The sequence below is a fragment of the Lactuca sativa genome, chromosome 7 (assembly GCF_002870075.4).
Source record: "Lactuca sativa cultivar Salinas chromosome 7, Lsat_Salinas_v11, whole genome shotgun sequence".
NCBI classification, from domain to species: domain Eukaryota; kingdom Viridiplantae; phylum Streptophyta; class Magnoliopsida; order Asterales; family Asteraceae; genus Lactuca; species Lactuca sativa.
In genome coordinates this window covers 23837267-23852595 of record NC_056629.2, presented here as the reverse complement: position 1 = coordinate 23852595, position 15329 = coordinate 23837267, and the positions used below count along the sequence as shown (strand labels likewise).

Here is a 15329-nt window from a genome sequence, read left to right as displayed (position 1 = left end):
AGCTCAAGCTCATCTTAGCTTATTGAAAATCCTATATTAGGATAATAATTATATAATTACCCGGTAGAATAAACTTTGATAATATTTACACCCATTTTTGTTGTAACCTTTTTTTCCTATAAGTATGATTTTTCTGATTTAAAAAAACCTTGACCAAAAAGTCGTTTTCTATTGTAACTTGATTATTGATAATTTGATATCACAAAAGTTAGATAATTTTGAATAGATGCAAATTTACATATAATCAATAATCTTACTTGATAACTAGCTATGTGGCTTAAACTTAAACCCGGCCCGTGACCCGGCCCATCTGAAAACATTCTATTATGCTGGTGAAGAGCGCTTAGATCTGAATTCAAAATTTCAAAATTTTGGGGAGCCTCTCCATTCTCTCTCTCTCTCTCTAACCCTAACGACAACTTAACGTTCCATTCCCCCAAAATCGAACACCTAAAACTTGAAGTTTCAATCAATTATCGTCTTCCAAACATAGTTTCCGTTTGATTCGCTTGAAATTTGGTGCAAGTTCAAGGCTACAACACAAAGCTCTCCGTATTCAACTGGTATCGGAGAGAGACATAAATCCAATGAGTTCTCGGAACCAAAACAAGCCGCCTGTAAATGTAAGTTTTTGAATAATCCAAATTTGAAACCATGTACTGGAATTTGTGAAATTTGCGTATATGTTGTTAGATTTGCTTTCTATGCTTTTATATTCTTTGATAGTTACATTTGTCGACCTCGTGTGCTTGCTATTTTCTCATTTTGGCCGTGATTTCATGTCTACCTATAGTGGTTATATAATTACAAATGGGGTTCTGAATATATGTATAGTTAGATTATATATACAAGTCCATTCATACCTGCAGATTTCATTTCATCTCTCCACCACATTTTGTTACATTATGGAGATCCTACTGCAACAATTAAGGGAAATGAAACTGGCTTAATAAGTTGATTTGTATTACCTGGAGCTGAATGTTTTATACTTTTATAGAAATCGTCTGTTTACATTTGAACACCGTTTGTGAATTAATCATGTTTTTGTTTCATAGATTCGTTTTAGGGGTTTTGGTTTTCAGTTATTGACTTGTGTTGGTGATATAGGTACAGAAAACTCGAGCAGTTGATGATGCTCCTTTAGATAAGCGAAGAAAAATTGGTACTGGTAGGATGATGGCCTCCACAACTGCAAGTCGAGGCAGGCAAGCACTTGCCCCAATGAGCAATCAGAAGGATGCTTCTATTCCTGCTCCTGTAGCACCCTCTGAAACTGAGGTTTCTGAGTGTGAAGATATCACATTTACAAAGGAGGAGGTCATTGAGCTATTAAATGACAAGTTCAAAGGGAAAAAGTTTGATACAAAGGTCTGATTTTGTTATGTTATCTTATGCTTGTAGTATCATATATTCATCATTTGTCTGAACTATGTGGTTGACATCTTTTGTATTTACAGTTAAAACAAGAGTGGATGACCAAACACATTAAAAAGCTCCATGATTGCATAAAATGGTTCCAAAAGAGTCTTGACGACCTTCTAGAGGAAAAGGATAACATGCGTACAATGCTGAATTCTTCTGAAACAAAATATTTGGAAGCAGGTAAAAATAAACTCACTTCATTATATAGAAAACAATTTCATATTGACTTTCTTTTTTATCCTTTTACAGAGGCTGCAATGAAAATCAAGGAAGAAGAGTTGAATTCAACAATTTCCAAATTGGAAAACAATATTCTCTCTTTGAAAGAAAGTCTTGCGAACGAACAGTCACAAAAGCAAGTAAGCATTTTTTTTTAACAACCCTGTGTTATCTTATCTTATCACCTTCCCTTTTTGTTTCTTATCTCAATTCTCTTTTATAATTACTAGGCTGCCATTGATGGACACAATACAGAAAAAGAAGTCTCAATGGCTTTAACAAAGGATCGAGATTCTTTAAAGGAAAAGCTTTTTGTTTCTGAGCAGAATTTGTCAACTGCTAATGACAAGGTGATTATAAACAAAAGAATCTACAACCATAAAAGTAAAACTACAATATGTGGTTTTAAGTTTTGATTACAGATAACCTGTTAAGTTAATCACCTTTTCCCATAATCGGTTTTCAGGTAAAACAACAAGAAGATATGTATAAAAGGTTGCAAGAATACAACACAAGTTTGCAACAATACAATAGCAAACTTCAAAACGAACTTAAAACAGCCACTGATGCAAACAAACAAGTGGAAAAAGAAAAAGCTGCAATCTTGGAAAACCACAGCACTTTAAGGGGACATTATAGCTTGCTGCAGAAAGAGTTCACATCCGCCAAAGTAAGCTTTTTATTTCACCTCAATCTTTTTCCCAATTGTTCCCATTTTGACCCTGTGTTATTACAGGATTCACTAGATAATGCAGTCAAACAAAAGGAAGATGCTACAAATGAGGTTAAGGTACTTAGAAGTGAATTACAGAAGCTAAGGGAAGATCGTGAAAGTCAACTATCAGAAATACAAGATTTAAAATCTGAAATTCTTCGATATAAAGATAATACAGGGCGAACTGCTGCAGAGGTCCATAATTTGAGCTTGAAATCAACTGCTTTGGAGGTTAGTTTTGTCTTTTCACCAACCCGTTAAAGGTGTCAAGATGTTAACATATTCTCTTTTCTTTTATAGGAGACATGTTCTGATCAAAGCAAGCAAATATCTATCCTTGAACATCAATTAGCAGCTGCAAATCAAAAACTAAAGGTACACAACTTGTTTCTTGATCTTTTTTATTCACTTTATGTTTAATGTTGAATTTTTTTTTTAATAATTACTATTTTCCCAATTAGATGGCGGATTTAACTTCTTCAGAGATAAGAACAGAATACGAGGGACAAAAAGAAATGATTTCTAAATTAGAAGATCAATTGAGGGAAAAGGAAGGTCAACTTAATGAAGGGGAGAGATTGAGGAAGAAGCTTCACAATACTATCTTGGTATCCTTTTTTTTAATTATGTTCAGATACAAAACTCAAATTTTATTTTGATTTAATGTTTATATAATAATAATTGCAGGAGCTAAAAGGGAACATAAGAGTTTTTTGTAGAGTGAGGCCTATGCTTTCTGATGATGCCCCTGGAGCTGATGCCACTGTCTGTTATCCAACTTCAGTTGAATTAGCTGAACGAGGCATTGAAATAGTTCAGAATGGTAACTTATATGAATTTACCTTTTCAACAAATCCACAACTAATTTTTTTTTTTTAATTGGGAAATTGAATATCAACAACACATGTGAAGTTTAAATTGTTTTTGTGATATTGGCATGAAAACTGATGAAATCTTTATTAATTGCAGGACAAATAACTCCTTTCACATTTGACAAAGTGTTTAAACAGAATGCATCTCAAGAAGATGTTTTTATGGAAATATCACAGCTTGTCCAAAGTGCTTTGGATGGATACAAGGTTACTTTACTTAAAAATTTGTTATTAGTAAAGTATCAAATGAAATTGGATAAATATTGATTTTTTTTGAAAAAAAAAATGTTGGACAGGTGTGTATTTTTGCATATGGGCAAACAGGGTCAGGGAAAACATATACAATGATGGGGCCCGAAATTCCAAAAGAAAGTAAAGGTCTTATTCCACGTTCCTTAAAACAGATCTTTGAAACAAGTCAGACACTTGCTGCTCAGGGTTGGGAATTCAAAATGCAGGTTATATATCTATATCAAATATCAATATCAATTAAAGTTTTTATTAGTATTATGATGACGTGGCATTTACCTATTTGAAAAAAAATATATATATATGTTTAGGCATCAATGTTGGAAATCTACAATGAAACAATTCGTGATTTGTTGTTAAAATCAAACACCGGAGATTCTTCAAGTGTAGAAGTGGTTGGAGGGAGGACAAAAGGGCTTACAGTTGTTGATGTCACCAGTGAGAATGAAGTTTCAAAGCTTCTCAAAAGGGCTTCTCAAAGCAGGTATATATTTATTTATTTATTTATTTCATATATAGAAAATTTTATATAACATAATTTATTTATTCTTAATTCAGGGCTGTTGGGAGGACAGACATGAACGAGCAGTCATCCAGATCGCATTTTGTTTTTACATTAAATATTGATGGTGTGAATCCTGTAAGTTTTTACATTAAATTATACGAAAAGCTAATTTAAGCATTTTCTTTTTATTAATTTAATTATTTTCACAAATTTTATAGCACACGGAACAAAGAGTTCAAGGAGTTTTAAATCTTATTGATTTAGCCGGGAGTGAACGGCTTTCAAAAAGTGGAGCCACTGGAGATAGATTAACTGAAACTAAGGTATGTTTTACTTTATATCTTATTATTATTATAACTGTCATTTTTTTTAATTAATTTGATTTTTATGTTTTAAAAATGTAACAGCATATCAATAAGAGTTTATCTGCATTGAGTGAGGTTATTTTGGCTCTTGGAAAGAAGGAAGATCATATTCCATATAGGAACTCCAAGCTCACTTATCTTCTTCAGGTATATTTTAAATTTAAAAATACTAACAAATTTTCTTTTATTTAATTAATTTTTTGTATTAATAAAAAGTTATTATGCAATCAATTTGTGTAGCCATGTTTGGGAGGAGACTCGAAGACATTGATGTTTGTGAATGTATCACCTGACCCGTTGTCAGTGAACGAGTCACTCTGTGCATTGAAATTTGCTGCACGAGTCAACTCGTGTGAGATTGGAATCCCGCGTCGTCAAACCAGCCGACCAATTGATTCGCGTTTGAGTTGTGGGTAAATTTGTAATTTTGTTGTCATATGCCCTATGACACCTGTGCTACTATTAAATATGATTTGTTTTTTTTTGTTGAGAGTGGGGAATTTGTTTTAACAAACAAGTTTAAGTTGTAGTTGTATGGTGATTGGTTTGTGAAATTTATATTTGTTGTAACTGATGTAGATGCGGGTAGTGTTTTTTCTTATTGGTTATGAATGGTGATTTGTAATTTTTATTTTATCATTTTCTTAGTGTTTTCATACATAAAGATGATGTCTTATTTTCTTTCAAGTTGATTTTAATGTTAACATATTCTTTTCCAAGTGATAATTGTAAAATTTATTAAATAAATGAATTCTATAGAAAAATTTATTAAAATGGTAAAAAGTGTCATATTTTAATAAAATTAATCTTGTACATGAAACTAAAATGGTTATAATATAGATTCCCATTTTGATTGATTTCTTAAACTTGTATACGTTTTCTTGAGTTTGCATTTTGCAATATGTGGATAATCATATGTTTAAGATTTTCTTCTAGTTATCCCTGTAGATAAGCTTGACTATCCTATGTCTCCTAAGGAATGTTTGGACTCCTTTGGAGAGCATGCAATTCGCTGCATAGAACTTACGGGGTTTAAATACAAGCACGATATGGTTATGGATGTTTTGGTCGACGTATTTAAGCGTGTCAGAGTTTTTGCCAATAAAGAGACTCTTGTGAATTTCTTGACTTACCCGACAAAAGGAAGGTCAACCCTTGCACCGACCGACGTTTTGATTTTTGGATGGCTTGGAGGAAAACACGTATGTGTGAACCTTACAAGGGTATCCCCTGTTGTAGGCTTGAGGGTCGGGGTTTCATGGTGGGACAGACTGCATTAAAAGTTGCTACATGCAAGGTCACCAAACATGAGAAATCGTACATGGAATATCAACACGTGTTCATACCATTTTCATATATACGTTTGGTTTCCTTGTGCCGGGTGCGGTGGAGCTTCTTAATAGAGCACAACTTGTTGCAAGTTTGTCTTCTCATTCGTTGTACGATGATAACTAAGATTTATTAATGTTCGATTACCTAGTAATTTGCCCCCGTGTGTTATGGTACAAGCAATCTGTTTTATAAGTTGACTTTTGACAATTGTATTAATAAAATGTACGTACTGTTGCGTTTGTTGGTAGATAAATACACAAGGTCGCTACAACTAACTAACTCCAATTTATACGGTCCAATAAAAACGTATTATACTCGACCGAACTCATATGTATGAACGTACAAAAAATTTATGTCGAAACGTAAACAAACTCTAATTTATACTATCACACCCCCAAACCAGAACGGCGGAAACGACTGGGGCGGATGGAGCGACTTCATACAAGTTTACATTGTTTATAGACTTTGTTTACTCAAAAGTTAAGTACAAACACTTGAAAAGTCGAAATCATGACATTGTGACGCCTGCCCTCAAAAATGTTTTTGTTATACCTGCTCACTGGTTTCCTGAGAACACAACCAGTTTTGAAAACCATCAACATTAAAGTTGGTGAGTTCATAAGCGTTTTTGTATGCATAAAATCAGTAATGTTTCATTGTAATGGATAGCGTAGAGTTTTCCAAAAAATCCAGTTTTTTCTTAAATGTAAGATGTAGTCTTAAACTCTAAGACAAAAAAATGTAAGTTATACTGGATCGGGAAATACTATGTAATTTTATTTTTATGTAAAACAAATGAAGTGTAAGTTACTCTGTAAACCAAGTCGTTTTGTTAATCCCTATGTGAGTTATTAGACTTGTCAGTCTAACTGTAGCGAACAGCTGAGGACTGAGGTGCGGGGTTGTCAATCCCGTATAGATCTATACCCAACGGTCTCGCTCTCCCTCCAGGAGAGCCTGGTTATAATGCAAGACTTAAGGGGTACTTTAGGTAAAGTACGGTGAAGGAATGTTTCCCAAGAGCATCAACAGATTTACATGAACTATGATTCATTTTTCTTTTAAAAAAATAAATATACCCTTGAAAACTAAATGTTTCCTCTAAAATGAAAGTGTAGTTTTGTGACTCTCCAAACTATACCAATTATAGTTTATCTTGTGTGTTTGATGAGACCATTTATATAATCATTTATATAAATATAAAGATATTTACTTATCTAGTGTCAAAATATGAAAGTAAAACTTGATATATCTGGGATGAAACCCACCAAAATAGTAAGTGGCTGCAAAGTAACTGTTTTTGCTAGAAAAACTATCTTTTAGGTGAAAAGTTTCCAAAACCTTGAAATTTTACAATCATATTTTCTTGGTGATGTTTGTAACATAATATAAGTTATGTTTTTGGTTAACCTAGCATATCAAAACTATTTTATCACAAATGTTGTGTAAAAGTAGTGATAATCTTATCTTGAACAAATAATGGTTTATACTTCAACATCAAGAAGTAACAACAAATATTCATGTAATAAACAAATTTTTAGCTTGTACACCCCCCCCCCCCATCAAAAAAAAAAAAAAAAAACATGAAAAAGCTTGAAAATGTGGGGGTATGAACTTACCTTGAGTGGTTTTGATGGGTGGATTCGAAGGGGCGTTGAGAAGTTTTTCAAGCCTAAATACTTAAATGGAGTTGATGATCTTTGAGAATAATGTTATCCTAAGGTTTTAACACATTTAAAGTGTGTAAATGGAATGATCTAAACATAGGAGTGTAAAGGATGCTAAGAAGTCTCGAATTTACTTACCAAATCTAAGAAGAATGTTTGAAGAAATAAGCCTCTTTAATGCTTGGAAGTAGAATGGAATTGTGATATGTGAGGGAGTGGTTTTCGTCCTTGATAAAAGGATGGAGATGATAAGATGGTTGCTTGGTTTACTGGAGGTTAAAGCATTGTTATTTGGTGGTTATTACGTGGTTTACCGTGATTGTATTGGAAATGGGTGAGTTATCACATCCTAAAGTTAACTTTCCTTACATTTTTCTTATCCTAAGCCGCAAACCCTTATGAAACACCCTAGTATGACCAAAATCACATGTGATTTCGGTCCTAGGCTTGACCTTACTTTTTGATTTCGGTCCTAGGTTTTATCCTATGGTGTTTTCGGCCTTAGTGGACCCTTAGGGTGTGTTTTCGATCCTTATGTTTTCTAGACAAGTTGTTTGCGGCTTTAAGTAATATAGATCTCAAGGGTGATGGCCTTAAACTCTAGAATTCAAGATCCTTGCATAATTACATGCTGTTATGTTATAACCATTTGATTCTTGTTTGCTTTGCATGATTTTTTCAAGGCCTAATTCAACATGAATTCCAAGTGTATATTATTTTTAATTATACAAATGGTGCTCTCTTGGCTTTCAAATAACATTATTGCATCAAAGTTACATATATATACTTACATATAAGATTCCTTAGGTTTGGTTTGACCCAAAATTTTCTAGTTGTGACATATATTGACATGTACATAAAATAAGTAAGATTTTTGTTTTAAAATTAACAAACGGAAGCTCAAAAAAATAAAAAATGTATTATACGTGACCTGACTTAATGTATGAAACGTACATAAAAATTAGAATGAAAACGTAAAAAAAAATTAGGTCAAAACGTAAAAAAATTTACGTCAAAACGTAGAATTTATATCGATATTTACACCATGTTTTTTATAAAATTAACAAACAAAAGTTGTAAATTTACACGAATGTTGATATTTTGAGATTAATATAAAGATTTAAATAATAAATGGAAAAAAGTATTTTATGAGTTTAAAATGAAGAGGATCAAAGTAACATGCAAAAAAAAATAGATGGATGGAAAGGGAAAGTATAAATATACAAATAAAAAAAAATAAAAAATAGAATATTTATATAATTAATAAAAATGGAAGGGTCTCTACCGACATTGCAAATTGATATTAAATATAATTTCTTAATTTTATTTTATGTAAAAGTTAAATATAATATCTTAATTTTATTTTAAATAAAATTGTTGCCAAATCATTATTCTTGTCTAGATACACGAAGTATCTGATCAAACCGATGGCTGCAGAATCCACAGATTCCAGGTGGCAACCCTTCAAGGATTGGGTGGAGTTGATTTGAAAACAAATGGGACCCAATCTATGTTTATCCACACTCTCTTTATTGTTCTTAATCAAATTGCCAGTGGAATCTTTGTAAACGAAGCGGAGATGGAAGGCGATCTAGAAACCCCGAAACCAGAAGTTGTCAAGGTTGAGTCAATTGAATCATGGGATTCCCTTTTGCAACAATCAAAGTCTGATGGAACCCCTGTAAGTATTTCTATACCCGTTATCTTCAATTATGTTTTTCTTTTTCTCTTTCAATTGGGGTTTTTCCTAAAACCCTAACTTTTCTTTTCTTCTTCTTCTTCTTCCAGATTTTGGTTTATGGGGATAAGTTCTTGTTCAATTTCACAATGAAAAGATTGTTTTCTGTCGCAAAAATAGATGATTATAGCTCCTAGAACTGTTGATGTGAATAAATTATTTTTTCTTGAAAAAATTAAAGCTTTATCTAAGTATCTCCATCCCAGATCTTGAACGATATTTTTTCTTCATTTTTTCAATTGGGGTTTCTGTATATACTATTTTTCTAATTTTTTTGGTTTATAGGAAATAACTCTTGTTAAATTTTGCATTGAAAAAATTGTTTTTTTTGTTGCAAAATGACTGATCATTGCTCCTTGAACTGTTAATGCTAATATCTGATTAGGGTTTTGCTGGGTTTACAGATTAGGTGATTAAAATTAATATAACAAAATATTTATTCAATCAAACTCTAAATTATGTTTTACATCGAAAAATATGATATTTTGTAGCAAAAACAGCTGATTGTTGCTGATTTGATTGTAAATTTAAATCTTTGTTGAATCTTTTATTAGGGTCCATTTTCGGATCATAATATGTTTCATTGGAAGTAAAGTAACAACGAATTTATTCAATAAAATCCTAATGGTATGCAAACTTTAAACTTTGTTTTAAATTTTTGTTGAAGAGACATTTTTATTAAGTTCGGTATAAAAAGATCATATATTGTGTCGTAAAAAACAAAAAACTGCTGTGTATTGCTCCTTGAAGCTAAATTTGAATCTTTTGTTGCTGTTTTCTTTGTTACATTTACAAACTGTGTTAAAGGAAGAAGGATAACAAAGAAGTTATTCCGTCAAAGGGTATTTTGGGAATTCAAATTTGGGACCCTTACTTTTTCCACTAATTGAGTTTGAATTCCGATTCCAAACCTCAAGTAAAATGGAATAACTTTTAAAAAGTCATACCTTTCGCTTTCTTTTACCATTTTATTTAGAGATTTCATGATTCAAATTTCAAAGGTGTGTTAAATTTTATTAAATTTTAACGCTTTTTTTTTTTTTTTTTTTTTTTTTTTTTTTTGTTGCCATTTGTAGATTGTGGCACATTTTGCAGCTTCATGGTGCATCCCATCAGTGGCGATGAACTACTTTTTTGAAGAGTTGGCCTTGGAGTTCTATGACATAACTTTTCTTATAGTTGATGTTGATGATTTAAAGGTAATCTTTTCGCCTTTACTTTTTTGTTTTAAATAACTTTATATTATTGATGAAAACATATAAAATTATATGGGAAATTGATAGGGAATATAAATGAAAGATTTGCTTAACATGGGTTCTTGTTCTTTGTCTTTAAATTCCACTTTTAAAATATTCCAGAAAATATCATAAAAGTAGTGAATAGTCAAATGATACCTAATGTCTTCATTGATAATAGTGCTATATAATCATATATGTCAAAAGTGGTATATGCAATTTGTTGAAAGCATATCTTCTTTATTGGAAATTGATGGGAATGATATTTGTTTTTTGATATATTTTTTTTGTAGGATATAGCAAGCAAATATGAGGTGAAGGCAATGCCAACATTCTTGTTGATAAAAGAAGGTGAAGTCGTTGGGAAATTAGTGGGAGCAAATCCTGATGAGATCAAGAAAAGGATTGAGACTCTTCTTCAATCCAACACTCCCTATGTGGTCTAGTGCTACTCTAACAAGTACCATGAGCTTTGTTTCTTGTACATTCCAAGTCACATTGTATGCTATTCAACTTGGTTTGTGGGGCCTTTTGTTGTACCTTGTGATTCTTGTTTGGAAGTGACTTTATATGAGATTGATTTGTGTTCACTCAATTTGGACTTTTTGTGAGTGGTACATAAAGCATCTTGTCAAAGCAATGTTCTGTAAGTTGTAAGATTTGAATTCATGTCGTTTTTGTGAATATTTTGTAAATATTCACATTTTAAGAACCGTATTCCATGCCTAAAAACATCGATTCTTTGTTTGAATTGATTAGCTTTTATCTGATTGAGAAACAGGTTGATTATCGAATATCAAAATCTTATTTTAAACCTTTTTTATCAAAATTTTACTGATTGAATTTTTAAATGATTAAGAATCAGTCGATGTCGAATATAACAATCTAAATTTTAACTTTTTTTAAACCCATTGGCCGTCTAGCATGTTAAGTGTGTTTAAATGAAAACTACTAAAAATTTGTGCAATGGTTTTCATAAGTTTACTCCATTTTTTAGGACAACATAGAAGATAGTTGTTATATCGTGTTTGATATATATTGAACTGACCCTACTAATAATATAAATAAAAACATTTTAATCCTTTATCCCACTAAAAGATGTCGAATATAAGAATCTAATTTTTAACTTTTTTTAAACCAATTGGCCATCTAGTATATTAAGTGGGTGTTTGGGATAGCTTTTAAAAAAAAACTTATTAGCGTTTTAGCTTTTTAAAAAACTAATAAGCTAAAAAAGTGTTTGTCTATTTAAAAAACGTTTTTTAAAGCAACTTTTTGGACGAGAAAAAATAAAGCTTTCAAAAAGCTGGAAAATCCTAGTTTTTTAGCTTTTTAACCATTTTACTCCTGAAAAAGCAGATTTTTGCATCCAAACACTTTTTAAAACCAACTTTTTCTAAAAGCTATAAGTTAATAAGCATTTTTCTTAAAAATTACTTTTGACATAAAAAAGCTAACCCAAACATACCCTAAGTGTGTTTAAATGAAAACTACTAAAAATTTGTGCAATGGTCTTCATAAATTTACTCCATTTTTTAGGACATCATATGAGATAGCTGTTATATTGTGTTTGACATATATTGAACTGACTTTTTAATCCTTTATCCCACCAAAAGATGTGGAACATGGTGGGACATGTATTTTTTATCGAAAATAATTGTAAGTTTGTGTAGCCATGTCAAGTCGAATCCAATTTAGTTTAGTCCTATCTTGTTTGGATTATTTCCCACGTAACAAACACATAGTTAAGGGGCTTGCAAAGCTTATGTATGATTCGTCTAAAGTAATTGTTTGTTTTCTTTAACTCGATGTATACTTTGCACAAAAAACTAAACTCATAGTATTTACACGAGTGAATAATTTATATGCATGATGTGTATGTATTTATATATTTTTTTTACCTATAATAACAATGTATTTATATTTTCTTACCTATAATAGCAATATGTAATATGAACCATGCAACTTATAAGCTTCATTTTACATATTGCTATTATATGTAAATATTTGTAAGTATGTTGTTATTGTTGGTAATGATTTTAAGTATGTTCTTATTATCGGTAATGATTGTAAGTATGTTGTTATTATCTGAAAAAGTTCAAGTACATATAAAAATATTATTGACAATGAATTGTAAGTATGTGGCTATCATCTAAAAAATGCAAGTAAAAAAATGTAAGTATGTTTTTGTTACGTCCGAATACGTATAAAATACTTGTAGAAAGGGAGAGGTTGAATACAAGTATAGCCTTTTTGTAAATATTTTCTTAAAGCATAACTGACAAGTAAATAAATAACAAAATTATAAATCTTTATAACGTTTTCTGGTTTGTATAAACTTGAAAGGATAATGTGTTTACAATGTGGAAGGTAAACACACTTTTGATAATCTCTCAAGTTATGAGATAATAATATTATATGATCTTAGAAATAAATTCCTTACATATAAGAAATTACTCTCTCTATCCTATACTAAGCAATTGAACACATACAAGAAGATATAAGATCTACATGCGGAACAATATCATGCAATCCATACCTTTTTTAATTTTAGGGTTAGTAAAAGTGTTTTTCGTTTTGTCGAAAAAATATGTATGCTACAATTGAAACAATAAGCTTGGGTAATTTTAGTCTTTAATGTATAGAATCTGTCCGAGTTTGATGAACCATTGTTATCATCCAAACACTTGTTAAATTTTGGCACTAACGCTTTCTAATATGTGTTAAAAATAAAGTACTATATTTTACAAGTTTGAGGTTATACAATATAATCTAGGTGTATTTTTTTTTTCAACATTCATATCGTCCAGAATCTAATTCCATGCATAAAAACATTGATAGGTTAAATCAGAATCTCATTAGAGATAGACCAATATCGAATATAAGTATCTAATCATAAACTTTTTATCAAAGTTATTGAAAGAATGGATTTTTATATGAAGTTGGCCAATATCGAATACCGCATAATAATCTAATTTTAAAATATTTTTGAATAAATTGTCGATCTCGCATGTTATATATATATATATATATATATATATATATATATATATATATATATATATATATATATATATATATATATATATATATATATATATATATATATATATATATATATATATATATATATATATATATATATATATATATATATATATATGGTTAGGTTCATGTGAGACGACCTAATTTTGTGAGACCGTGAGACATATTTTTTTTAGTTAATTCAAGTTCCGAAAATAATATTTAAAAAAAGAATTTTTGGATTTTTCCATTTATTTTGCATTTTAAAATTATTTTTTAGAATATGTACAGTGTAATATTCTATTAGAATATTTCACGTATTTTTAAAAAAAATGGATTCTTTTTAGTTAATTCAAGTTCCGAAAATAATATTTAAAAAAACAATTTTTAGATTTTTCTATTTATTTTTCATTTTAAAATTATTTTTTAGAATATGTCAGTGTAATATTCTATTAGAATATTTCACGTATTTTTAAAAAAACGGGATTTTTTAAAAATTTTTTTTAGTTAATTCAAGTTCCGAAAATAATATTTAAAAAAAGAATTTTTGGATTTTTCCATTTATTTTGCATTTTAAAATTATTTTTAGATTTGGTCTCATGGTCTCACAAAATTAGAATGGTCTCAAATGAACCTGAACATATATATATATATATATATATATATATATATATATATATATATATATATATATATATATATATATATATATATATATACATACTTTTTTATCAAAGTTATTGAAAGAATGGATTTTTATATGAAGTAGGTCAATATCGAATACCGCATAATAATCTAATTTTAAAATATTTTTGAATAAATTGTCGATCTCGCATACATATATATATATATATATATATATATATATATATATATATATATATATATATATATACTTTTTTTATCAAAGTATATATATACTTTTTTATCAAAGTTATTGAATGAATGGATTTTTATATGAAGTAGGCCAATATCGAATACCGCATAATAATCTAATTTTAACATATTTTTGAATAAATTGTCGATCTCGCATATATATATATATATATATATATATATATATATATATATATATATATATATATGAAGCAAATGAACTACTAAAAACTTGTGCAATGGTGTTTATGAAAATTTTGTTTTATTGTACGACATCATTAGAGATAATATATTATACTGTGGTTGATGTTATTGAATCGAGAGTATCATATCAATGCAAAAGAAAAAAATGAATATTTTGTCCTGTTAAAATGTGGGGCCAAATGAGACAATGACTTATTCTCCGGCTCTTGTTTATGCAAACAACATGATTGTCATTCTTATCTTTATAATCATAAATAGCCCTAATAAGTTTGCCTAATCATATCTAGTCGAATCTAGTTCATTCTAATATGGTCCCGTTAAGTTATTTTTCACGTAACAAACACATCGTTAGGAGGCTTCTAGAGCCATGTATGATTCGGCTAAAGCAATTTGTCCCCTCGACGGGGGTTGTTATGTCTCTATGATTTTATATGTAAAACGTCTTTTTGGTGTGATACTTTTTTATGCCTCTTTTTATCAACCTTTTTATGAATTCTAAAGGAACCCTTTGATAATGCAAAAGAATCACAAACAAAGTAAATACACTAAATGTTGAATATGTTCTGAAACTCTTTGCTTGGCTCTCAAGTTAGCAATTTATTAGAAATGTTTCCTATTTGTTACATGTTTGAATTTGTTTATGACTATTTTTAAGATTATTATATAAAATCATCTCGATGTTTTATTTATTATATATATATATATATATTTTTCTATTTTCTCCGTAAAGATTTATCAATAATATAAACGTTCAATAAGTAGTGGCCGTTCATAGTGTTTGTTTTTTCTTTTCGGGTTTCCACTCTAATTCGTTGTGTGTTTTTTATGGTTGCTTCCGCATTGTTTATTTTATAACACCAAACAAAAACAATATTGTTGTTTTACTGAAGTTTATGTCGTGTTTTT

The 15329-nt window shown here is 29.8% G+C and overlaps 2 protein-coding genes across 2 annotated transcripts; both read left to right on the top strand.

The window, feature by feature from the left end:
* Positions 1-357: 357 nt before the first annotated feature.
* LOC111907115 (kinesin-like protein KIN-14C) lies at positions 358-4986 on the top strand. The gene is made up of 17 exons (XM_023902914.3): positions 358-623; positions 1108-1368; positions 1458-1602; positions 1672-1781; positions 1872-1991; positions 2108-2311; positions 2378-2587; positions 2657-2731; positions 2818-2964; positions 3044-3179; positions 3326-3435; positions 3525-3686; positions 3789-3961; positions 4036-4117; positions 4201-4305; positions 4390-4494; positions 4588-4986. Exons 1-17 carry the CDS (start codon positions 588-590, stop codon positions 4762-4764), a joined length of 2358 nt encoding a protein of 785 aa, XP_023758682.1. The 5' UTR covers positions 358-587; the 3' UTR covers positions 4765-4986.
* A 3813-nt stretch (positions 4987-8799) lies between these two features.
* On the top strand, positions 8800-11031 carry LOC111907125 (thioredoxin-like protein CXXS1). The gene is made up of 3 exons (XM_023902921.3): positions 8800-9027; positions 10161-10283; positions 10613-11031. Exons 1-3 carry the CDS (start codon positions 8857-8859, stop codon positions 10763-10765), a joined length of 447 nt encoding a protein of 148 aa, XP_023758689.2. The 5' UTR covers positions 8800-8856; the 3' UTR covers positions 10766-11031.
* Positions 11032-15329: the final 4298 nt, after the last annotated feature.

What these genes read in the sequence shown, in the direction of transcription:
- LOC111907125 (XM_023902921.3), top strand. Translation starts at nt 8,857, where the DNA reads ATGTTTATCCACACTCTCTTTATTGTTCTTAATCAAATTGCCAGTGGA. An exon ending in CAAAGTCTGATGGAACCCCT is followed by an intron (nt 9,028 to 10,160) that starts GTAAGTATTTCT and finishes TGCCATTTGTAG; the next exon opens with ATTGTGGCACATTTTGCAGC. An exon ending in TTGATGTTGATGATTTAAAG is followed by an intron (nt 10,284 to 10,612) that starts GTAATCTTTTCG and finishes TTTTTTTTGTAG; the next exon opens with GATATAGCAAGCAAATATGA.
- LOC111907115 (XM_023902914.3), top strand. Translation starts at nt 588, where the DNA reads ATGAGTTCTCGGAACCAAAACAAGCCGCCTGTAAAT. An exon ending in TGAAATCAACTGCTTTGGAG is followed by an intron (nt 2,588 to 2,656) that starts GTTAGTTTTGTC and finishes TTTCTTTTATAG; the next exon opens with GAGACATGTTCTGATCAAAG. An exon ending in AGCTTCACAATACTATCTTG is followed by an intron (nt 2,965 to 3,043) that starts GTATCCTTTTTT and finishes TAATAATTGCAG; the next exon opens with GAGCTAAAAGGGAACATAAG.